This window comes from Schistocerca serialis, chromosome 1, assembly GCF_023864345.2.
Source record: "Schistocerca serialis cubense isolate TAMUIC-IGC-003099 chromosome 1, iqSchSeri2.2, whole genome shotgun sequence".
In the NCBI taxonomy this organism is placed as follows: domain Eukaryota; kingdom Metazoa; phylum Arthropoda; class Insecta; order Orthoptera; family Acrididae; genus Schistocerca; species Schistocerca serialis.
In genome coordinates, this window is record NC_064638.1 from 118,085,254 (window position 1) to 118,110,425 (window position 25,172).

At 45.0% G+C, this 25,172-nt stretch overlaps 1 protein-coding gene across 1 annotated transcript in view; it reads left to right on the top strand.

Moving 5' to 3' along the window:
* Positions 1–3,467: 3,467 nt before the first annotated feature.
* LOC126457085 (regucalcin-like) overlaps positions 3,468–25,172 on the top strand; it is a 39,681-nt gene continuing 17,976 nt past the window's right edge. The window contains exons 1-4 of the mRNA XM_050093104.1: positions 3,468–3,634; positions 16,149–16,355; positions 20,424–20,636; positions 20,715–20,827. Of these exons, the coding sequence (XP_049949061.1) occupies positions 3,475–3,634; positions 16,149–16,355; positions 20,424–20,636; positions 20,715–20,827 (693 nt within the window). The 5' untranslated portion in view covers positions 3,468–3,474. The remainder of the gene's footprint in view (positions 3,635–16,148; positions 16,356–20,423; positions 20,637–20,714; positions 20,828–25,172) is intronic.

Genomic DNA, 25,172 nt, shown 5'->3' on the forward strand with positions numbered 1-25,172 from the left:
TCTGGTGGCCGTTGACAATCTGGAAGCCCGCCCTGTGGATTAAACGTAGGATCACCCTTGCCGACGCCTGCGAGAGGCCTATGTGACCAAGTACAGCGCAAAGGAATCCATGGTCGATACGGTGAAATGTGTGATCAAAATCGACGGCGACAAGGGCGCCTCGGAGGCGGTAGGCTGCCACCAGCACCGTGACGAGGTAGGCACCCAGAGTGCGCAGTAGGTGTTGTCGCCGCCTATATAAGTCTGTTCAGGATGGATCATGTGTCCGATTGTGGTCTGAAGATGTGTGCAAAGTATTCGGGCAAAAAGTTTATAATCCATGTTTAGGAGCGTAAGCGGACAATAATCGTGACAACAGTGAGAACCGCTCTATTTTGGAACCAGTATCGTGATGCCTTCCAGGAAATCCATGTGGACGGTGAAATCGTCGTGGAGGAGGTCTTGAAACATCTGAATTCACCTGAGCTCCCATTAGGCGACAGAAGGCGCGGTAGAATTCATTTGGTAAGCCGTCTGGTCCCAGTGATTTGTTCGGACACTGTGTGCCAAGGCTGCTGTTAAGTCTTCAACAGTTATGGGAGCCAGGAGGGCATCGTCCTGGGAAACTACTCTGGGGACAGGCAAATCGCACAGGATGCCTTGATACTTCTGGATGGTACGTGGGTCCTCGACATAAAACGCCCTGTAATGCTGGATGAATGCTGCAGCGATGGCACATTGTCGGCAGCTCGTGGTCGTGCGGTAGCGTTATCGCTTCCCACGCCCGGGTTCCCGGGTTCGATTCCCGGCGGGGTCAGGGATTTTCTCTCCCTCGTGATGAGTGGATGTTGTGTGATGTCCTTACGTTAGTTAGGTTTAAGTGGTTCTAAGTTCTAGGGGACTGATGACCATAGATGTTAAGTCCCATAGTGCTCAGAGCCATTTGAACTATTTTTGATGGCATACTGCGTGTTGATGCATCCACCCACTCCTGTCTCGACTGATATTAGCTGGCTCTTGCGGTGGCAGCTCTCTGATGACTTGATATGCAGATGCCATTTCAGGGGCTTCGAGACTTAACCGCTGACTCCTGGTCACATGATGTTCCTCAGTGTAATAAAATTCCAGCTTTTCCCGACTCCAGCACGCTCTGTCATGGCGACATCCCATGAGCGTCCGTCGGAGGGCCGCCTTGGCGCAGTCGAGCCACCAATGTAATGTGGAAGGATGCAAATTGGTTTATTCAGGCTTCCAGTAAATCATACTAGTCCAATTTTTTGGACACAAATCTATTTTTTCAACATAATTTCCGTTCAATGCGAAGGTCTTACACCACCTTACTGGAAGAAACCTTACACCTGCATGGTAGCAGACTACTGGTCGGCGACGGAGCAAACGTCTTGCTGCGTCGATAACCACATCATCCACGTACAGCTTCCCGCGGAGTGCATCCTTCATTGGACTTACAGATGGAAGTCGGGCGCTGCGAGATCCGTACCATAGGGTGGATGAACAATCCAATAAAGTTTTGTGAGGTCCTCTCGGGTGTGAGGCTTTGCGTTGTCATGGAGAAGATGGCATTTTTGTGTCGACGAACACGGTCAAGTCGGTTCTTCAGTTTCCTGAGGGTACACTTGCACTATGAGGGAGGACATGAAACAGAATAAACCCTTCAGTGTTCCAGAAGACCGTTGCCATGACTTTACCAGCTGAAAGTGTGGCACTGAACTTTTTCCTCAGAGGAGAGGTGGTGTGGCGCCACTCTGGATTGCCGTTTTGTTACCAGTTCGAAGTGATGAACCCATTTTTCATCGCCTGTGATGACGTTCGACAAAAAATTGTCATGATGAGCTTCGTAAAACGCAAATACCTCCACACAGATGGTCTCTCTTCACTCTCTGTGGTCTCCTGTTGGGCCACGAAGCACCCAGCGGGCACACACCTTTGAGTACCCCAACTGGTGGACGAGTGTATCGGCACCACCAACACTGTTGTCCAATTGAGCAGCGAAGTATTTGATTGTGATCCATCGATCACCTCAAATGAGTGAGCCTGCACGTTTCAACATTGCAGGAGTCACAGCTGTCTGCGGCCGATCGACACGTGGGATGTAGGACATATTGCGCGACCCTGTCGGGAGGATCACAGACGTCTCGCCCAATGGCTCACCGTGCTTTTGTTCGTCAGGTCTCTGTAGACATTCTGCAAGCACCTATGAATACCCGTGACGCTCTGGTTTACCGCCGAAAGAAACTCAATTACGGCTTTCTGCTTGGAACGCGCCTCCGTTACAGACGCCGTTTTTAAGTCCACGTACAGGGTCGCTACCTATCAGAACTTCATCAAACCATATTAACCTACAACAAATTTCGCATTTTTCAACCGAAAGTGCCTGAGAAAAAATTTATTGTACTACATACTGAACGCCCGCTGTATTTATCACCATAAAATTGTTATTTTTCAATTTTGAAAAATATGTAAAAATCTCCCAACCGTTTGCATAGGTTTTCTATATATCTTGATCAGGTTTCGTCACCTCTAAGGGTGACTTCATCAGAAGGTAAGGTAATTGGATGAAGAACATATCGTCATAGGTGTATAGTGATTTAAGAGCTGAGTTGCTCAAGTCATACATTAAAATATGACCTAATGTTCTTCAAAAAGTCAAACATTAAAACATAAGTAACACCGGTGTGGTGTGAGGAGACTGACGCCTTGCACCACATCGGTGTTACTTATGTTTTAATGTTTGACTTTTGGAAGAACATTATGTCATATTTCAATGTATGACTTGAGCAACTCAGCTCTTAAATCACTATACAACTTTGACGATATGTTCATGTAATTACCTTGCCTTCTGATGAAGTCACCCTTACTGGTGACGAAACCTGGTCAAGGTATATAGAAAACCTATGCAAACGGTTGGCAGATTTTTACATATTTTTCAAATTTGTGTACACGGTTGCTGCAAACGTCAATCATGTTCAAATGTTATTTTTCAGATAATTATGATGTAAATAAAGGTACTATATGTGTGAAGCCCAGGCTCGATGTAAGAGATGCCCTGATGATGCAAATCAGATCAACTTAAGTAAATAAAAAATAATTAAAAAGCGGGAGAGTGGCATTAATTGTCACTGCAGTTCACTTTCCTCCATTTCACGGCTATACTGTGCCCCCCTGTGTGATCATACCTTTTAGATATTATTCTCGCATCTGGCAGCTTTCATCGTTAATCAACATGGTGTAATCGGATATAACATGTGATTTATATTGATCAGCAAGCGCTACATGAAGAGAATTTTAGAATCTAGAGCACTACCTCACACTGCCCAAAATCCACTTATGACTCAGGTCGAACAGTTCTTCCTTTTCAGTATTAAAAAAAATGTCTGTTCTTATTTCAAGTTGATCCAACATAGCATTCGTTTTATGTGGCGAAGCCCCTTTCGCGCTGATAAAGCACCATTTTACTTACTTTCCAGCCAGGGTACAATGTCACCAGTGACGGTGGAGAAGATTACCGAGTCCTGCAAGTTAGGAGAGGGACCACACTGGGACGCAGACAAGAAAGTCTTGTACTTCGTCGACATCGGAGGAAATCGGGTGCATAAGTACGACCCGGCGACTCGTACTCTGAAGAGCCTCACTCTCGGTAAGTACTGTTTTACTCGTTTGTACACAACACACCGATGAGCCAAAACTTTGTGACCACGTGCTCAGTAGTGTCTTGGTCCAAATCTGGAACGTAGTACAGCAACGATTGTACGAGGCACTGAGTCGACAAGACTTTGGTGGGTTTCCAGAAATGCAAGGTATTGAGGAAATTTGATAGTTTTTTTTATTTCGTCCGTCTGAGTTGCATTGACATAAAATTCAGGTGTAGTTACCTCTTCCGGGCTGATACACACGTTTCCAAACCACGCGTCTAAACATGACTAAGTACATGTCGTAGAATAATGTGTACAAACAGTATGTGTGTCCATATTGAACGTATTCATATGTTTATAGACATACCTTGCTATTAAATGTAATTATCCATACTATGTTGTGCCAAAAGGCACAAAACGAATACGGTGAGCAACCAAGTATTCTCACTGATCTTAGCGTACACGTCCGTTGATGCCGATTGACAACCAAACTGACAAATGTTACCTACAGTAGTCAACGGGACACCTCTATTGGTAAATAAATGTAAACGTCGTGTGACTAGGGCCTCCCGTCGGGTAGACCGTTCGCCGGGCGCAAGTCTTTCGGTTTGACGCCACTTTGGCGACTTGCGCGTCGATGCGGATGAAATGATGATGGTTAGGACAACAACACCCAGTCCCTGAGCGGAAAAAAATCTCCGACCCAGCCGGGAATCGAATCCGGCCCCTTAGGACTGGCATACCGTCGCGCTGACCACTTTTTTTTTAAAATCTTATTTTGTTCGTTGCGTCTCCTCGGGGCGGACGTCGTAAGACATCCACGTAAGTCCGTCGTTGATCCATTAACTCGGTATTTTTATCACAGAGCACACATAACCCTCTGACCGACCACGCTGAGCTACCATGCCAGCGATCGCTCAGCTACTGGGGCGGACACCTCTATTGGTGCCGCCCTCGTACATACGTGCATGCTGGTGTGGTTGTTTGTTGGTTTTCTACGGTGCTGCCCTAACCATTGTCTTTGTTATTGATAAGATTTTAAAAGCAAAGAAGTATCAAATTTACGGTGTAGAAAATGTTGACAATTTTGTTTTACAAAATAACGTGGCATCTAAATTTAAACAGGCATTTTACGTTACAGGGAATGTTAACTTTTTTCGAAAATAACGTAGCGTCAAAATGGAACATACAAAGCCAGGAGGCAACGAAATAGCGCACCCTCCTGTATACAACCTAATATTTTTGTGGCAGAAAAAATGGTTCAAATGGCTCTGAGCACTATGGGACTTAACATCTGAGGTCATCAGTCCCCTAGAACTTAGAACTACTTAAACCTAACTAACCTAAGGACATCACACACATCCATGCACGAGGCAGGATTCGAACCTGCGACCGTAACAGTCGCGCGGTTCCGGACTGAAGCGCTTAGAACCGCTCGGCCACCGCGGCCGGCTTTGTGGCAGAGTGAAGTACGAAGCATTACGACCTCGCGTACAGGAAGTCAATCCTAAAGCGTAAAATATGTTCTTCATTATTGCATGTTGGCCACATACTGTGTAAAATAAAACAATGAGAAAGATATAAAACGTTTACAGCTTCACAAATTACATTATTGGCGCAACCTTTGATATCAAAGCCACAGTAACGCATTAAATAAACATTACACAGCACCATACTGAGCCATCACACGACACAGTCATCATTCATGGTGCGAAGGCCACATTCAAAATCAAAACTTATTTCAGCATTGATCATACAAACACAATAATCGTAGGTAAAGGTATCATATAAGATGTTGATTGTATAGCATTACATAGGACTACATTACAAAAACCATGTTACAACTATTATGCGCCACCTTTAGGCGTGTAGATTTTTGTCGTACACATTTGAACAAGTGTATCAAATGATTAGGTATGCGCGCACCCTAAGCGCGATAGTAATACACCAACATATGCTTTTCGCTTAGGAAGGCAACAAACATGAGAGTACCATTGACACATATAGCACAGCACATTTTTGTGTGACCAGTGCGTACTGTATCATACAATGCCTGTCTGAGCAGAAAGACTATGTTGTCAGATATTTTCAATCTTTGTTCGATTTCTACTTTTATTACGGGAAATAACTGTCCGCCACCGTAGCCGAGAGATCAGCACGCCGGCTTGTAATGTCGGGGGGGGGGGGGGGGAGGGGGGGGGTTGTGGCGGGGAAGGGGGGCGGAAGGCGGTGGGTTCGATTCCCGGCTGGGTAGGGGATTTTCTCCGCTCAGGGACTAGGTGTTTGTGTAGTCTTCGTCACCATCATTTCATCCTCATCGACACCTAGGTCGCCGACGTGGCGTCACCTCAAAAGACTTGCTCCAGGTGGTCAGTTCTACCTGCAGAGGGCCCTCGCCGCACATTTCATTTACAGGATATAACTGGAACGAAAAACCGACAATCGGTTATTTCAGAAACCGGTTATTTTGAGCGGTTTTAAGTCATGTGGATAGAACCAAAAATCGGTTGTCTCAGCGATAACCACCATCCCTCCTTGCTTCGAGCAGCCGTTCGCCTGGATGACGGCATATCTAAAAGTAAACTAAACTCCTCCCGCACAGGCCATGAAGGCCCAAAGGTACCGACTGGCCGCCGTGTCATCCTCAGCCCACAGGCGCCACTGGATGCGGATATGGAGAGGCATGTGGTGAGCACACCGCTCTCCCGGCCGTATGTCAGTTTCCGAGACCGGAGCCGCTACTTCTCAATCAAGCAGCTCCTCAGTTTTCCTCGCAAGGGCTGAGTGCACCCCACTTGCCGGTAGACCCGATGGTGACCCATTCAAGTGCTAGCCCAGCCCGACAGCGCATAAGAAAATTGTAGCGAAATGCACGAAGATCTGCAGCGGATAGGCACTTGGTGCAAGGAGTGGCAACTGTCCCTTAACATAGACAAATGTAATGTATTGCGAATACATAGAAAGAAGGATCCTTTACTGTATGATTATATGATAGCGGAACAAACACTGGTAGCAGTTACTTCTGTAAAATATCTGGGAGTATGCGTGCGGAACGATTTGAAGTGGAATGATCATATAAAATTAATTGTTGGTAAGGCGGGTACCAGATTGAGATTCATTGGGAGAGTGCTTAGAAAATGTAGTCCATCAACAAAGGAGGTGGCTTACAAAACACTCGTTCAACCTATACTTGAGTATTGCTCATCAGTGTGGGATCCGTACCAGATCGGTTTGACGGAGGAGATAGAGAAGATCCAAAGAAGAGTGGCGCGTTTCGTCACAGGGTTATTTGGTAACCGTGATAGCGTTACGGAGATGTTTAATAAACTCAAGTGGCAGACTCTGCAAGAGAAGCGCTCTGCATCGCGGTGTAGATTGCTCGTCAGGTTTCGAGAAGGTGCGTTTCTGGATGAGGTATCGAATATGTTGCTTCCCCCTACTTATACCTCCCGAGGAGATCACGAATGTAAAATTAGAGAGATTAGAGCGCGCACGGAGGCTTTCAGACAGTCGTTCTTCCCGCGAACCATACGCGACTGGAACAGGAAAGGGAGGTAATGACAGTGGCACGTAAAGTGCCCTCCGCCACACACCGTTGGGTGGCTTGCGGAGTATAAATGTAGATGTAGATGTAGAACTTCGATGATCTGACGGGAACCGGTGTTACCACTGCGACAAGGCCGTTGGCCTGACGGCGTATCAGGACACGACAGTCGAGCTGGGGTAATAAGAAACGTGGTTGATCCGACCATGCGACAGTTTTCGAGTGATACGCGTTCCAGTCTGTAAGATGCCGTGACTCACTGCAGTCGAAACTGATGATGTCGTTGGATTAACATAAAACGCGGGGTCATCTACTGTGGAATACCATGCTCACCACTGTGCGCTAAATAGTTTGCTGCGAAGCGCCTGTACCTGCTCCAGCACTGTATTGTGTCACGCGATCTGCCGCGGTTCGGCGGCTGTCTTTCTTTACAGACCAGACAAGCTGCCGACCTCCACATTCCGTGATGGGACATGGAAATCCAACAACTTGTCTCCTACTTGTGGCATCACCGTCGCACAAGAGCTTTTATGTCCCGCAATGTATTATTGGGAAGTGTAGACCAAATGTGCATGCCATAAAAGATCAACACGACGACATAAAACACTCCGTAGATCGGCGAAGGGAACCATGCGAATAGCAGGCTGAAGAAGGGAGACTGCAGCCCTGGCCGCTATATCGGCCGCCTCGTTTCCACGGATACCAACGTGTCCTGGGATCCAGAGGAACGCCACAGAGACGCCCCCCAAAGTGGAGGCAGTCCTGAATCCGGTGGACCAGAGGGTGGACAGGGTAGAGAGCTTGGAGACCGAGAAGAGAGCTGAGCGAATCTGAGTATATAATATACTGTATCCGCTCATGGCGACGGATGTATTGGACAGCCTGGAGAACAGCGTAAAGCTCCGCAGTAAGAACCGAACACTGGTCGGGAAGCCGAAATCGATTAGGGGTGTCGCCAACAATATAGGCACTCCCAACACCATATGATGTTTTTGAGCCGTCAGTGTAAATAAATGTGGCATCCTTCATTTGTGCGCATAGAGCAGCAAATGCCCGACGATAAACAAGAGAAGGGGTACCATCTTCTTCTATGCGCAATATGTGGGCGTTTTCCATGTCCTTTTTCCGTCGGTCATGGGTTATTTCGCTCCGTAGGTGGCAGAATTCCTTACATTCATCTACTTCGTGATCACCAATCCTGATTTTATCGCTGTTTTCATTTTGGTTCCTTCATTACTTCCGTCTTCGATTTACTTTCAATCCACATTCTGTACTCTTTACACTGTTCATTCCATTCAGAAGGTCATGTAATTCTTCACTTTCACTCAGAACAGCAACGAATCTTAACACTGATATCTTTTCACCTTGAATTTTAATTCCAGTCTTCAACCTTTCTTTTATTTCCGTCATTGCTTCTTTGATGTATAGGTTGAACAGTAGGGGGGCGAAAGACTACACCCCTGTCTTACATCCTTTTTAATCCGAGCACTTCGTTTATGGTCATCCACCCTTATTACTCCCTCTTGACTCTTGTACATATTGTATATTACCCGTCTCTCCTTGCAGCTTACTGCCGGCCGCTGTGGCCGAGAGGCTCTAGGCGCTTCAGTCCGGAAACTCGCTGCTGCTACGGTCGCAGGTTCGAATCCTGCCTCGGGCATGGATGTGTATGATGTCTTTAGGTTTGTTAGGTTTAAGTAGTTCTCAGTCTAGTGGACTGATGATCTCAGATGTTAAGTCCCATAGTGCTTAGAGCCATTTGAATCCTTACAGCTTACCCCTACTTTTCTCAGAATTTCGAACGTCTTGCATCGTTTTACATTGTGGTGCGCTTTTTCCAGGTCAACAAATCCTGTGAACGTGTCTTGTGTTTTCTTTAGTCTTGCTCCCATAATTAACTGCAATGCCAGAATTGCCTCGCTGGTGCCTTTACCATTCCTAAACCCAAACTGATCGTCATCTGACATCCTCAACAGACAAGCACTATACGGCATAAAAAGCACACACAATGAAGGCTTTGTTAACCGGATATCTTGACCGCTGGTAAATCTTCCAGGTTGTTTGATCGTCGTCGATGAAACTTTTTCGTTCCGAGCGTTTCGTTGGCAAGACTTAGCTGAATCAGGAGCGCTTCTGGTGGTGTCCAGTGCAGTTCTGAGCGAAACCTTACGAACTACGAGTTAACAAACCCGGATGATTTAGCAGCATCTTTAAAGAACATACAGTAAATAGACCTGAAAACTGAATCTCCTTGATGCACCGAACTAGAATTGTAGCGCTGTCGCGGAAAGAAATACAAACGGAATTTACATTCTGGGTGTACCTCATTTCAGCCACAATACTCATTTCAGAATAATAAGAGCAACATCATTAATGATCAGATCGTCGTGGGCCTGAAACATGAAATCATCCTCGTCGTACTATCGTGACAAATGCACGTAATTTCACTAATCTTCGGATATATTAACGTAGATTATGTTTCGGAAGCAAAATACACTACTGGCCATTAAAATTGCTACACCAAGAAGAAATGCAGATGACGAACGGGTATTCATTGGACAAATATATTATACTAGAACTGACTTGTGATTACATTTTCACGCAATTTGGGTGCATAGATCCTGAGAAATCTGTACCCAGAACAACCTCCTCTGGCCGTAATAACGGCCTTGATACGCCTGGGCATTGAGTCAAACAGAGCTTGGATGGCGTGTAGAGGCACAGCTGCCCATGCTGCTTCAACACGATTCCACAGTTCATCAAGAGTAGTGACTGGTGTATTGTGACGCGCCAGTTGCTCGGCCACCATTGACCAGACGTTTTCAATTGGTGAGAGATCTGGAGAATGCGCTGGCCAGGGCAGCAGTCAAACATTTTCTGTATCCAGAAAGGCCCGTACAGGACCTGCAACATGCGGTCGTGCATTATCCTGCTGAAATGTAGCGTTTCGCAGGGATCGAATGAAGGGTAGAGCCACGGGTCGTAACACATCTGAAATGTAACGTCCACTGTTCAAAGTGCCCTCAATGCGAACAAGAGGTGACTGAGGCGTGTAACCAATGGCACCCCATACCATCACACCGGGTGATATGCCAGTATGGCGGTTACGAATACACGCTTCCAATATGCGTTCACCGCGATGTCGCCAAACACGGATGCGACCATCATGATGCTGTAAACAGAACCTGGATTCATCCGAAAAACTGACGTTTTGCCATTTGTGCACCCAGGCTCGTCGTTGAGTACACCATCGCAGGCGCTCCTATCTGTGATGCAGCGTCAAGGGTAACCGCAGCCATGGTCTCCGAGCTGATACTGCATACTGCTGCAAACGTCGTCGAGCTGTTCGTGCAGATGGCTGCAGTCTTGGAAACGTCCCGGTCTGTTGACTCAGGGATCGAGACGTGGCTGCAAGATCCGTTACACCCATCCGGATAAGATGCCTGTCATCTCGATTGCTAGTGATACGAGGCCGTTAGGATCCAGCACGGCGTTCCGTATCACCCTTCTGAACCCATCGACTGCTAACAGTCATTGGATCTCGACCAACGCGAGCAGCAATGTCGCGATACGATAAACCGCTATCGCGATAGGCTGCAATCCGACCTTTATCAAAGTCGGAAACGTGATGGTACGCATTTCTCCTCCTCACACGAGGCATCACAACAACGTTTCACCAGGCAACGCCGGTCAACTGCTTTTTGTGTATGAGAAATCGCTTGGAAACTTTCCTCATGTCAGCACGTTGTAGGTGTCGCCACCGGGACCAACCTTGTGTGAATGCTCTGAAAAGCTAATCATTTGCATGTCACAGCATCTTCTTCCTGTCGGTTAAATTTCGCGTCTGTAGCACATCATCGTGGTGTAGCAATTTTAATAGCCAGTAGTGTATCACTAGTCAGTTACTTTCCTGACAATAAATGGACTGTCAAAATGCACACAGAGCCGTGGAACTGCAACAAATCCATACGCAAGTCACTCTTTTTGAAACTATGTTGTGACAGTTCAACTCCGTCACGGACGCGTGGAGATCCGAACGTCCACCCAACCGTGCTCGCCGCCAAAGTAGTGACCATGTCGAACACAAGCGTCCAGACGGCGCTCTGCAGGCGCATCGGCGATGCCGCCTTCTCGTCTGCTCTCAGTCCCTGTGTGGCGGCCAGTAGTTTACCCAGCACGTGAACACGGCAGGAACGACTTTGGCCTCATGGGCACGCCTTGCCGGGTGTGCCGTCCTGGCGCGAGCTGCATGTCGTTAACGGATCCTCCGCCTGCTCCGTTTCTCTTGTGTTTATGAAATGTTTGCTTAACTTACTGGGGAGTTGTACAGTGGCAAGCTAAGGTGCACAGTGTTACTGGCGTTGAGTCACACAAGATGAGTGTGCACATTACAAACTGTGGCCTTTTATCAGTGGCTGGAGTTAAGAAACACGTGTTATCTTGTGCTATCTGTTGGATGGCCATCACTGCGCATTAATTCCAGAACATTCAGCAGTATCAGTTGCTTGTAAGATTCATATTGATCGGTATATATTTTGCTGGACCCTTTCATTTAAACTGAGGTTCTGTCACGCCTTACGTTGGGGTCGTTTCTGGAGTGATTCGAGTATTGTTAACTTGATATTTAAACAGTACGGTACTGTTACTGTTCGTTTTAAGCGAGTGTCGGTGACAGGCTACTTCCTTAATTTTCTTATTGCCTAAATCTTATTTAATAAATCGTGAAAGGGTTGCACAACATCCTAAATAATGATATTTTGTGTTGTTTAAATTATTGTACATTTTGCAGGTCATTATGTCATAAGATAATTAAGATATGGCATTTGTATTTTACATCTTGGGGGGTCTTTTTATACGCTTACTGTAAAATTGTAATTCTATTTCGGTATTAACATTGTGCAATGTTGTAACGCACACCTCTCGAAACCAACATCACCACTCCTACCGCACATATATCTCCTCTTTCGTACATTTCTTTATTCTCGCACTTTTAAAAACTAATCCCAGTGACGGAACAACTGTTTTGCCTTGCTAGCCTTGATATACAGTCCTCTGTAACAAGGTCTGTGAAGTTTTCACGAAGTCGTTATTTCTTAGTATTTTTTGTCGTCTAGCAGAAATTGCAACTTGATGGCACGTTTAAATATATCAATGTGATATTTATCGTATGCACTACTTCTTTCGCGTAGCTGAGTCTCATTCCGTTCAGCGTTATGTCCCTCCCCTCGTTGGTTGTATAACGTCGACTTGCTTAACTTTTAACCATTTGCATACGTGTCGAATCACCTTTTTCTTCAGATGTGTCACTCCTTACCGCTTCTCATCTCCAATATACAGGGTCGGTCAGTAACTATTGTCACCTAGAATAACTGCTAAAGAATGATAGTAGCTGAAAAGTTTGTGGGACAAATGTTGCATGGGACAACGGGGCAATAATATGTCGTTGGTTTTTTGTTGCTAGCTGGGGTCGCGTCAGAGATATGAAGGTCAACTTTTTTTAGTGGGATGCTGTAGTTTGGTACTTATTTTCTGATAGTGGCTACCAAGACGAATCCAATGATGTGTAACAATAAGGTCTTTGGAGGTCAACGCAACGAAGGTCAAAAAGGTGACATGAACGTCCATTTACAGGAAGTGTTCGAAGTGATGATCATTGGTATCAATGCAGTGCTGCAATCTTCTTATGGATTGAGTGGTATTCCTTATCACTTCGGCACTTATCGAAGCACATGCTATGACAGTTCTCTCGCATATCGAGCAGATAATAAATATTCGGCATGCCGACCGTTATTCGAGCTGCGGTCATGTGTCAAATAGTTTTATCTTGTGACTTTGGTTTTATATATCTGATGGAGTAAAATGACCATGAGAACAGTTTAATTTTTATTTATGCGACAATGATTTTATATCAGCTGGTCTGCCTCATGTATCATTATATCCAAATGATATATACACGTTAAGCTACATTCAGGTATGTGGTACTGTACTGATAGTAATGTATATAGAGTAACTCATGTAAGCCCTCCCTCAGACCTGTCATGTTATATCTTCACAAATCCGATGATGGTACCTCTAGTGTGTTGAAACTGCCCATTTAGTAAACAGTGTTTAAGCGATCTTGGCTTTTGAATTTTTTTTTATTGCCTCATTGCTGAAGTTATGTTTTCCAGGTCACTCAGTTGAATAATTAGGGATCCTGTCTATGATATTGCCCACTCCATCCACTATTACCAGGTGTCTTCCCTTGTGAAGTGTTCGCAAAGTGAACTTACATCCTCTATCACCTGACTTGGGCTTGCACTAGTTTAAAAAAAAAAACTAGTGACCTAGAAATCCGACCCTAGTACATCCTGCAACAGTTGATTAACACCTCTACCATGGGAACTACACTCCTGGAAATGGAAAAAAGAACACATTGACACCGGTGTGTCAGACCCACCATACTTGCTCCGGACACTGCGAGAGGGCTGTACAAGCAATGATCACACGCACGGCACAGCGGACACACCAGGAACCGCGGTGTTGGCCGTCGAATGGCGCTAGCTGCGCAGCTTTTGTGCACCGCCGCCGTCAGTGTCAGCCAGTTTGCCGTGGCATACGGAGCTCCATCGCAGTCTTTAACACTGGTAGCATGCCGCGACAGCGTGGACGTGAACCGTATGTGCAGTTGACGGACTTTGAGCGAGGGCGTATAGTGGGCATGCGGGAGGCCGGGTGGACGTACCGCGGAATTGCTCAACACGTGGGGCGTGAGGTCTCCACAGTACATCGATGTTGTCGCCAGTGGTCGGCGGAAGGTGCACGTGCCCGTCGACCTGGGACCGGACCGCAGCGACGCACGGATGCACGCCAAGACCGTAGGATCCTACGCAGTGCCGTAGGGGACCGCACCGCCACTTCCCAGCAAATTAGGGACACTGTTGCTCCTGGGGTATCGGCGAGGACCATTCGCAACCGTCTCCATGAAGCTGGGCTACGGTCCCGCACACCGTTAGGCCGTCTTCCGCTCACGCCCCAACATCGTGCAGCCCGCCTCCAGTGGTGTCGCGACAGGCGTGAATGGAGGGACGAATGGAGACGTGTCGTCTTCAGCGATGAGAGTCGCTTCTGCCTTAGTGCCAATGATGGTCGTATGCGTGTTTGGCGCCGTGCAGGTGAGCGCCACAATCAGGACTGCATACGACCGAGGCACACAGGGCCAACACCCGGCATCATGGTGTGGGGAGCGATCTGCTACACTGGCCGTACACCACTGGTGATCGTCGAGGGGACACTGAATAGTGCACGGTACATCCAAACCGTCATCGAACCCATCGTTCTACCATTCCTAGAACGGCAAGGAAACTTGCTGTTCCAACAGGACAATGCACGTCCGCATGTATCCCGTGCCATCCAACGTGCTCTAGAAGGTGTAAGTCAACTACCCTGGCCAGCAAGATCTCCGGATCTGTCCCCCATTGAGCATGTTTGGGACTGGATGAAGCGTCGTCTCACGCGGTCTGCACGTCCAGCACGAACGCTGGTCCAACTGAGGCGCCAGGTGGAAATGGCATGGCAAGCCGTTCCACAGGACTACATCCAGCATCTCTACGATCGTCTCCATGGGAGAATAGCAGCCTGCATTGCTGCTAAAGTTGGATATACACTGTACTAGTGCCGACATTGTGCATGCTCTGTTGCCTGTGTCTATGTGCCTGTGGTTCTGTCAGTGTGATCATGTGATGTATCTGACCCCAGGAATGTGTCAATAAGGTTTCCCCTTCCTGGGACAATGAATTCACGGTGTTCTTATTTCAATTTCCAGGAGTGTACCTAACAACAAAACTTTCTCCTTCACCACCTTTCCTGACCTCTTACTTTTCAAACACTTTTTTAAAGTTTGTTGTGTCCTGTCTACTTCTACATATATCAGTTTCCAACTGATCAAACCTGTTTTCCACATTCACAACACCAATGTCTGAGAAAGTCCTATTTCTATTTCTTCTATAACCTGTTGTCACTTCACATCTCCCTCTTTCCCTTCTCCCCCTTATCCTTTCAAGATCTTGTTTTGCTTTATGTAGTTCTGCCTGAAGGGCAACGACCTACTCCTCCTGTTCTACTATCTTCCTATCTCCACAGCAAATTCTACACAACCAGGGAGCCTTGTTTATTTCCCCATTTCCCACGCCGCTACAGTCACCCACGTGAAAGGAACTGCAACAATCCTCACACCACACACACTAACTAACAATCCTACAGCAAGTCCTACACTTTCCACTCATGGCAAACAAATTTTAGCTTTAGTCTAAGTTAAATATGAATAACTTCCTAGACTACTTATTAATGTATTAAATTTCTCAGAAAGTTTAGGCCTAAAGTTCGGATACTAATTCAAAACTTCTGGAGAAACAGAAAGGGTTAAACCTGCATTGTTTACGTGACGAAACAAAAAGTAAAGAAAGAACTTAGTCTACGCTGTACAAACTTGTCACTTATTTCGGAACTTTTGACTTCCGCAACTTACTAGAGAGTCAAATGGATAGTGTGTAAGAATACCATAACAACACAAACTGTACTTCGTTGAAGTAAACACGTAAATTACAATATACGATAACGTCAATAAATCCTATTCCAAAACTCGCGCATGTGAAATGTTTTCTTTTGCCAGAAAGTACGCTAAAATGTGAAATCTTCAATTGATACCTACAATAGGTATTAATTTACTTATTTATGATGTAATATTTCCTTAATTGTTATTACTCAATTAAACACTTATCTTTGAGAACTCTGAATGTAAATCATTCATCAACAAAAGATGTAGACAATACTCTTTGAAATGTATCTGCAAGAAGATTAATACCACAAATCACTTGATACCGTGTTTATGCTGAATAGAGTTAATAATGAGTCCCATATCAACTGCTTGAAGATGATCATTTCATCTGAAGGAAAACCACACTGAAAGATTAAAACACTGATTTTTTTGTTTACAGAGGGAGTACATTTCATTATTCCAGTTAAAGGCAAAGCAGACAAATTCGTTATAAACATGGGTCGTAATGTGGTGCTGATGACATGGGATGGGGTGAGCAGCGAACCAGCCGCCCTGGAGGTGATCGCAACGGTGCAGGACGAGGATGGCAGTCGGGACAACAAGATCAACGACGCCAAGGTGGACGCTGCCGGCACTCTCTGGGCAGGTAAACACTATCATATCGCCCTACTTCGTTTCGCAGTCGTTAATAAGTCTAATCTTCTATAAGTCCTTCAGTGAGTGAGTGAGTTAACTGCAGTGAAATATCGGCGAGAATAACAACAAAATGGCTGCCATCAGTGTTGCCACCATACCATTATTCAAACGGAAATACGCAGTGCCCTCTGAAGCAGTCAAGGCAAACCATCACTAGTCGCACTACTCACTCTGCAAGCAACTAACTGGTGGTAACTGCCGTTAATGGTCGATGCAGTTATTTGTACAATAGTGGCTTGTGAGGTTATTCTTATGCCGTCGACCAAGACGTACACCACGTCGTCTTTTGAATCATTTATGATTTACATAATTTCAAATGACGCTGAAGACCAGATTAAACCAAAATTCAATAGATCATAACTATAAAATTCGTGGACCCTCATAGGTTTATCACATATTGATTTAATCTGTTTGACTGTGGCTTGAAACATACAAAAGCGAAAATCACTAAAAAATGCCAAAATAAAAAGTTGCGCAGTGTGTGTTTGATATGTAGTACATCAGCAACTTGCATGTGGTTAGCAAGCTACAAACCTGGAATCGGATTTTGCCAAGGGAAGTATTTCAGAATTTATTGGTGTATTTTTGGCTATATATTACTTAATAGTAAGTAAAACGTCATTTATTAGCTGAAACATGTATCGAGGTATTTTGACATCGCACTTCGACAGATTCTTCATACAGTATTTCTAAGCAATTGAAGTAAGTATCGAAGTTCGTATTAAGCTTGGTGGATTTAATTGTAGCTTGGCACAAGATTCTTAACGTCAATCTTCAATTAACGAAGTTACCTTTTCGAGTGACGGATTAACTTAAGATAATTTTAAAAAGCGTTAACAGACCAATGGTTCAAATGGCTCTAAGCACTATGGGACTTAACATCTGAGGTCATCAGTCCCCTAGGCTTAGAACTACTTAAACCTAACTAACCTAAGAACACCACACAGATCCATGCCCGAGGCAGGATTCGAACCCAGGATTCGAACCCGCGAGCATAGCAGCAGCGCGGTTCCGGACTGAAGCGCTTAGAACCGCTCGGCCACAACGCCCGTCTTAAGCACTTTCTTGCTTCCCACTGTTGAAGAGCAATTCGAGGATGGCGATTGTACCTTTCAACACAGTTGAGTACCTGTCCATAATGCACAGCCTGTGGTGGACTGGTTACACGACAGTAACACCCCTGTAATGGACTGGCTTGCATAGAGTCCTGACCTGAATACTGCAGAACATCTTTGGGATGTTTTGGAGCTCCGACTTCGTGCCAGGCCTCACCGACGGACAACGATACCTCTCCTCAGTGCAGCACTCCGTGACGAATGGGCTGCCATTCCCCAAGAAACCTCCCAGCACCTGATTGAACGATGTCTGCGAGAGTAGAAGTTGTCATCAGGGCTAAGGATGGGCCAACACCATATTGAATTCCAGCATTACCGATGGAGGGCGCCAATAACTTATAAGTCATTTTCAGCCAGGTATCCGGATACTTTTGATCACAAAGTGTATTAGAGGGTGGCTTTAGGGTCACGACTGAATTATAGGGATGGGAAAAGCCAACCGGTTAAAACCATTACCTGTATTTTAGTTCTGAGCGACCGATATTTTCGGTATTTATTTGATTGTTGTAATAGGCCTTTTTTATTTTTAGAAATAATCTAATTAAAAAACCGAAATATCAATGAACCATAGTATCACTGCTCAAATTCTTTCATTTTTAAATAAACATTGTTTTAAACAAAGAGTGATTTTTAGCCGTATAATTTCCATTGGTTTAAAATATTGCGTTTTACAGAAAATGGGAAAAGCGATCAGCACTGTTTTAATAAGAATGCAGTCAGAAACGAGTAACAAAGACATGGTACACGACCGGATACAGCTTCTCTGAGACGATGTCCCTGTTGGCGTGCGTCATGGCTTAAGGTACCCGTGTTACTTGCAATGTGCAAAGCTTGGTTCAAATGGCTCTGAGCACTATGGGACTTAACAGTTTGAGGTCATCATCAGTCCCCTAGAACGCAGAGCTACTTAAACCTAACTAACCTAAGAACATCACACACATCCATGCCCGAGGCAAGATTCGAACCTGCGACCGTAGCGGTCAAGCGGTTCCAGACTGAAGCGCCTAGAACCGCACGACCACAACGGCCGGTTGCAAAGCTTGCTCCGTGGTGGTCTATACAGGAGTTTCTCTGTGCGGTCGCGGATATCCGTCGTATTTTTGAATGGCACCAACCCTAGTCTAGAAATATTTTTACGAAGTGGCGTAGCAATGAAGTACAACGCTTCATTTGCTCTAAAACATCAAAAAATTTTCTTCCGTTCCCACGAAACAGTGTAAGAGGAAGGAAATTATGGTAACAGTAATAAATTAGAAACTTAACAATTCATTTACAGTAGACAAAAACAGAAAGTAGCTGACCTGCTGCCTATTTCTAGATAGCAGGTCTTTAACTGCTTGCAGCCTTTGAAAATGGACAAGTTAACACAAAAGCAGAGTTCTTCAACCTCAGTTTTCACCTTTCGGTACTGACTGCTCGTAAAGCTCAAACAGTGTTATGATCTCCGGTTATAACATGACTTCTGAACAGAGTTTTAAAGTATTAGAATCAATATGATAATATTTATTTATTTTTGTAGTATTCTACCACCTATCACGTCTCGAGAAAAGCAGCAAATTGTTGAAGGAGTAAGTTGTTTTACTTGCCTATTTAATTTAATTTGTTCAATATTTGTTCGATTTCTACGTTTATTACAGGAAATAATAGGAATGAAAAGCGGAAAATAGTTCATTACAGAAACTGATTATTTTGAGTGGTTTTAGAAGTCAAGTTAAACTGGCGTGCAAAGGAGCGATATACCCGAAAACGTGAGTGCTGAATACGTCGCCGAACCACCGGCCACAATCGGACTGACCGGTCAGCGGCCTTCAGGCGCAGTTGCATAGCTGGACATTAAAACAAGATGCTGGAAGTCTGGACTCACGGCCGATCTCAAACTATTTTCGCTAGATTCTCCCGGGGGGTGAGGGGGGGGGGGGGGGTTGGGGAGGGAGTGGTGTAGCTGTCCTCCACTCCCACGCTGAAGAATTAGCAACATTAGGACAGAGATTTACCAGGTACTACGGCAGACAGTACCCAGCCGTATAGCTGAAATTTAGCGATTCCTTTCAGTACTCACGTGAGTGACTTCATACTACGGTTTCGGGGTCATTATTAGCTTTGCTCCGCCCTTATTCATTTATAACCCTTCCCTCAAAGTAAAAAACACCAGCTCTATGCCTCTCCTTTTAGGTCAATCCCTCCCTCTGTTGTCTTCCAGTACCGTTATACTTCTACTTGGTACCTTCCCTTCAACCATAAGCGTCACATCAGTCAAGTGCAATGTTCCGCAGCGCCGATATGCAAAAATATGTTTAGAAAGACCAGGCTTGAGGTGAACCGATGGAACAGAGACAGGCCAAACCCGTCCAATACATGTTCTACTACATTCTAAACCTGGGTTGGGTTGTTTGGGGAAGGAGACTAGACAGCGGGGTCATCGGATTAGGGAAGGATGTCGGCCGTGCCTTTTCAGAGGAACCATCCCGGCATTTGCCTGGAGTGATTTAGGAAAATCACGGAAAAACTAAATCAGGATGGCCGGACGCGGGATTGAACCGTCGCCCTCCCGAATGCGAGTCCAGTGTCTAACCTCTGCGCCACCTCGCTCGGTTTCCGAAACCAGATTATATCATATTGAAAATCGATACTTGTTGCATATTTCAGTACCGTCTTACCAAATAGCCGATCTTTGACCACAATTTTTCACTGAAAATGCGAGCAGGACGCAATTTTATTACAGATTTTCTTGCATTTCTAGAATGCAAGGGATTGTGCTATGAAGTACGAATACGTGAAATTTTCTTCAAAAAGTACAGTATTCTTAATACACGTTTAAAAAATTGAAGATGTCTTCTCTAACTCCAAAGAGTTAAAGTTATTTGTCGACAGACATTTAAAATTGTTGATTATTTTTGTTTCAGGGACGTTGGGACCAATAGTAAATAATGAGATCACTCCAGAGAAAGGAATATTATTCAACCTTGCCAAGGACAGAAGCACTAAGACGCACGTAACAAAAATCAGCATTTCAAACGGTTTTGCGTGGAGTCCGGATAACAAAACCATGTACTATATAGATTCTGCCACAGGAAAAATAGATGCCTTCGATTTTGATATTACCGAGAGCAAAATAGGTAAACCGCATACGTAAGTAAAGTTACTTTAGTGTTATCAAATTGAGGTTTGTCCTGACTTAAGCGTTTCTTTTGCAGGCAACAGAAGAACCGTTTTCAACTTTAAAGAAAATGGCGTGGAAGGACTGCCAGACGGACAAACTATTGATACAGACGGAAACCTATGGGTGGCGTGCTTTGGCGGCAAGCAGGTAGTATTTTCATTTCTATTGGGTCAGAGACTAACCTTCGTAGCCGAGGTCGCCGAAACACGTGTGTGTAGTGGCTCTAGACTCTGAAGTAGCTCGTTGGAACCCTTGTGGTTTAACAAATTTTCGCTGACAGTATAAGACTGTCAAAGCGATGAGACGTGACGGCGTGAAGTTCCTGTTCTCTAGACGTGGAGCGAATGTCCTCGGTCAAATTCGAAACCTCTCTGCGATGTGTCAACGAATGAGGACATGAGAGACTCAACTGTGATCCGTCCTAGTGTTACATTCCTCTCATGCCGAGTCCCTAATCCACACTGATACTATGATTGTCCAGAAACTAAGTTCCGAACGATCACTAAATGGGAACCACAGTGAAAATCGGAAACTTTCTGCTTCCAACAGTTAACTGCATGTTCCAGCAACTTGTCTCCATAGTCGCCCCTCCGTAGCGTTATACCAACTTTCCAATACCTTCGTCATAGAAGGCAGCCGCTTACGCTTTCCGGCAATTGTAAACGCTGGTCTGCAGCACGTTTTATGTGCCAAAACGTCACGAAGCAGGAAATACATCAGTTATGTTATGCGGGTTTGCATGGAAACTGGGAACACACTTGACAGGAGACACTATTTTCTGGGCGTTCTTACGTGCTCACTGTCCGCTCAGAACTGCAAAGTGTAACGTGACACGGTCGTCTGACATACTACAGACACTGCCCAACACATCTCTGCAAAGCTTCACCGGATTTCCACTGTGGTTTCCATTTCGTGACCGGTCGGAACTTACTTCCTCCATATTGTAAATGCATAACTAATTCTGTTAAGTTTTCAGAACTAAACCACTAAACCAATTTCGATGGAATTTGCTATGAAGACAGCCTGAACGCCGAGGAAGGACGTAGGCTGCTTCAGAAAGCGTGTGGTACAGAATATTCATTAAATTGAAGAGCAAAACGAGAATTACGGAAGCATATTTACGCTTAGAAAAAAACTATTTATTCTTTGACTTTTGAATATTTTTTAAAAGCGCTTTTATTGTGTGATATAGTCTACGCAATACTATTCAACGTAATGAATACAATGCACATAGAATTCTCAAAGTGTTTAATTCATACTTCCATATTAATATTATAAGCGTGAAAGTAACTGTGTTACCATTTCATGCCTAGAGCGCTGAACCATTTCGATGAAATTTGGTTGGAGATAGTTTGAATCCCAATAACAAACAAAAGCTACTTCAGAAATTAAAAGAAGTGGCGTACGTGTTGTATAACGTGTAGCTATTAGTCAACCCTATATTATTGCACCCGGTGCACCAGGGAGAGACAGCACTTTGGCTGGCTTATCATGGATTAGCACCTCATTGGGATTGATAGTATAAGCAAAACTGACTGGAAAGCATTGACAGTGCGATAGATTTCCAGAGTCATCACTGTAAGTGTTTACTGTAACGTCACATGTTTCTGATAACGGCCAAGTGCAATAATACGGCGGCTGACTTCATTGTACTTACAATATCTTACTTATTTACCACTGCTCATCATAACAAAACTACCGATAAGTGGGCACTACCGCAGATAACGGCTAGTATCCTTACACAAAAGCAGATGCATCACCTGTGACTAATGACTTTTGTTCCGTACGGATACACTATGTAAACGCTTTTCACTGAAGGTGGCAAGATGTCAGTTTGGCCATGCATTAACCTCATGTGTAAGGGTCTAGTCTAGTGGCAGTCAAAATGGTCCCTACCGCCCACTAATCGGCATTCCAGTTTTCATGGTGGGCAGCATGTGGCAGAGATTTTAAAAAGATTTTCATTAGGTTTTCATAAAATTTTGACATAAGTATTCGGTAAGTATTATGTGCTTTAACTTGCTGTAATTCTCCTTTATAAATTTTAGAAATTGAAGTTAGGTCCTTACTTCGTAAGTCACCATTACTGTGCAACCAGTGTGCAGTTAGAAAATTTTGCTAGCAATGGAGATACAAAAGTGGGCAGTAAATAAAAAGGTTGACACCAGTGATCTGGACAGTCTCCAGCCTGTTCCGTAATATGATTTGTTCTGATGATGTCCCGTGCAGTCGGTGTTGCAACCAGGCTTAGACTGATGAAGTGTGGCTTCTGGTATGATTACGGGTAGCTACCATTATTAAATGAAGAGATGAAATGACATCACGGAGTGTTTGGCACAGTGAGAAGTTTACAGTAATACAACTCTGATATTAATAAACATAATTAATTCGAAAATGGAAAAAGTTTTTACATTCTTAGCCTGCACGAAAATCTGTCGTGTCCTGACAGACGGGAGAGGAAGAAAAGGGGTTACTGGTCAGTCTGCGGTCAGAGCGGTACAGAGCAGAAGGCAGAAGGACAACTCACAGTGAAGTCATCTGATTGTTTTCTTCTATCTGAGCCAACACTGGTACTGGCATTACTAGAAATGCAGGCGGTAAGACTTGGTAGGGAACTCGTTGTGGCGACTCTTGGACAAACAGACAGGACTAACTAGTACACTGGAGGCTAGTTATAGGGTTAGAAAGAAAGCATGAATAACACTGCTGCAACAGAAGCCCCAGAAGTGGATGCTAACCAAACACTAGCAGCATCTTAAGGCAACAACTTAGTTGCAAAACAAAACATACTGAATGTGACACTGTTCACTGACGCACTCCGAGTGAGAGAGCAGACTTACGCGGAGCTGGACCGAGGCTGGAGTCGACGGACGCGGATTCGGCGCCCAGATCGTCTGACTGAGGACCCCGCCAAAATGCGGAATCTAGGGGTTTCAAAGAGTCGCGTGGGGGTACTGTTTTTCCCACTTAAAGCCACCCAGCCAATCCCGCAGGTCTCTTGCAGGCGCCTGCCAATCACGGTTTAGTTAGGTCCCCTCTACTTCTCCTAAGGCAGGGATGTTAATGCAGTTGCACAAACTAAGTGCGTATTTGGTATCAACATTGTTAAGCTGAAAGCTAAACATAACTGCTCTGCCAAATAAGGCTTGCAACGTTATTGTTATACGTCATTTAGCCCCGTCCCTCGGGCTCCCCGGAGTAGGGACTGCTAGGTCAACATTTCTTTGGCGTTTTCGCTCTCTTTCTAACCGTTGTGAGCCTACTGACGTTGCTGTTCTCAGGGCTGATATCAAGCTGGCTTTATACGCTACTACGTGCCTGTTGGTTACAAAGTTCTACGGTGGCAACCTACTATAGCTTCTAGGCGACATATGAAGTTACATGTAAATTCTTGAAGAGTAACTAGCGCCCTGGGACAGCGTCTGGGGGGGTGTCTGCATTTTCGCAGGGCTCTCCCCTTACGGTTTACTTCATGTAACAATATCTCTCCTAGTTTCGTCTGCCCTCGGCATCGTCTCTACTTCCGCACCTTGGAGCGCCTGTCCTTTCTCACAGCTTCAAGATAACACTACAGTAGCAAGGAATAATCAATATGTTACAAATCTCGTCTAAACGCGAGTGAAGCGCTTGGCACACTACACAACGTACTATGTAACTTCGTACGATTCCCCGTCAATTGTTTATCAAGGACTTCCTGACATTTTCTATATAAAAAAGTGCTATTGTTATCACTGATTATTGTTAAAGGTATGACAATTTGGCGCCCTTTCTGCGGGGCATCCACGCTCTGATCTATATGTCGCACTTAGCAAGCAGCTCCTCACACCACAGACCTAATACAAGCGGCAGATGGCGCGGTATATACGCTGCTCAAGCTGTCGAACAGTGGGTACATCTCCCCTCTACAGTTTGGTAACAGCGTAAGCCACTGCTTGTGAAAGTACTGGTCTGTCTAAAGCTCCACAATACTTAAAAAGTGTAAGTAAAGAAAACACGTGGAGGCCCGATTACGACAATGTCAACTACTGTGAGACAGGGAGTTCAATCTCAGTGTCTCCCTTGGCACTATTTGAGAGAGTGGGCTATGTGCAGGCACCGGGTTTTGACCTCTCTTCCCTCCATCCATAAAAACACTAACAACTCTTTGCAGTAAAGAACTCACCACCCGTGAAACAGGCACTACCGGAAAAGTAACTGCAAATCGACTCCCCAGTACGTCAATGTGGGATCCACGCATCTACCTCAAGTTCTGAGTACAGGACTGACTTTGACTTTATGGCAGAGGGGATGAAGGTAAATAGTAAATACTTCGAAATGGAGTCTTCTTTTGCAAAATGGCGATGGATCTCCGAGCCACTGTCATCAAAATGATGTCGGTTATTGTATTATAACAAGACATTGTCATCATCGAACAAACCGTCATGGCTACGAGATGATCGCAGCTGTGGATTCATGTACAGAAACATAGGCGTAAAACGCTGTTTCCTTATTG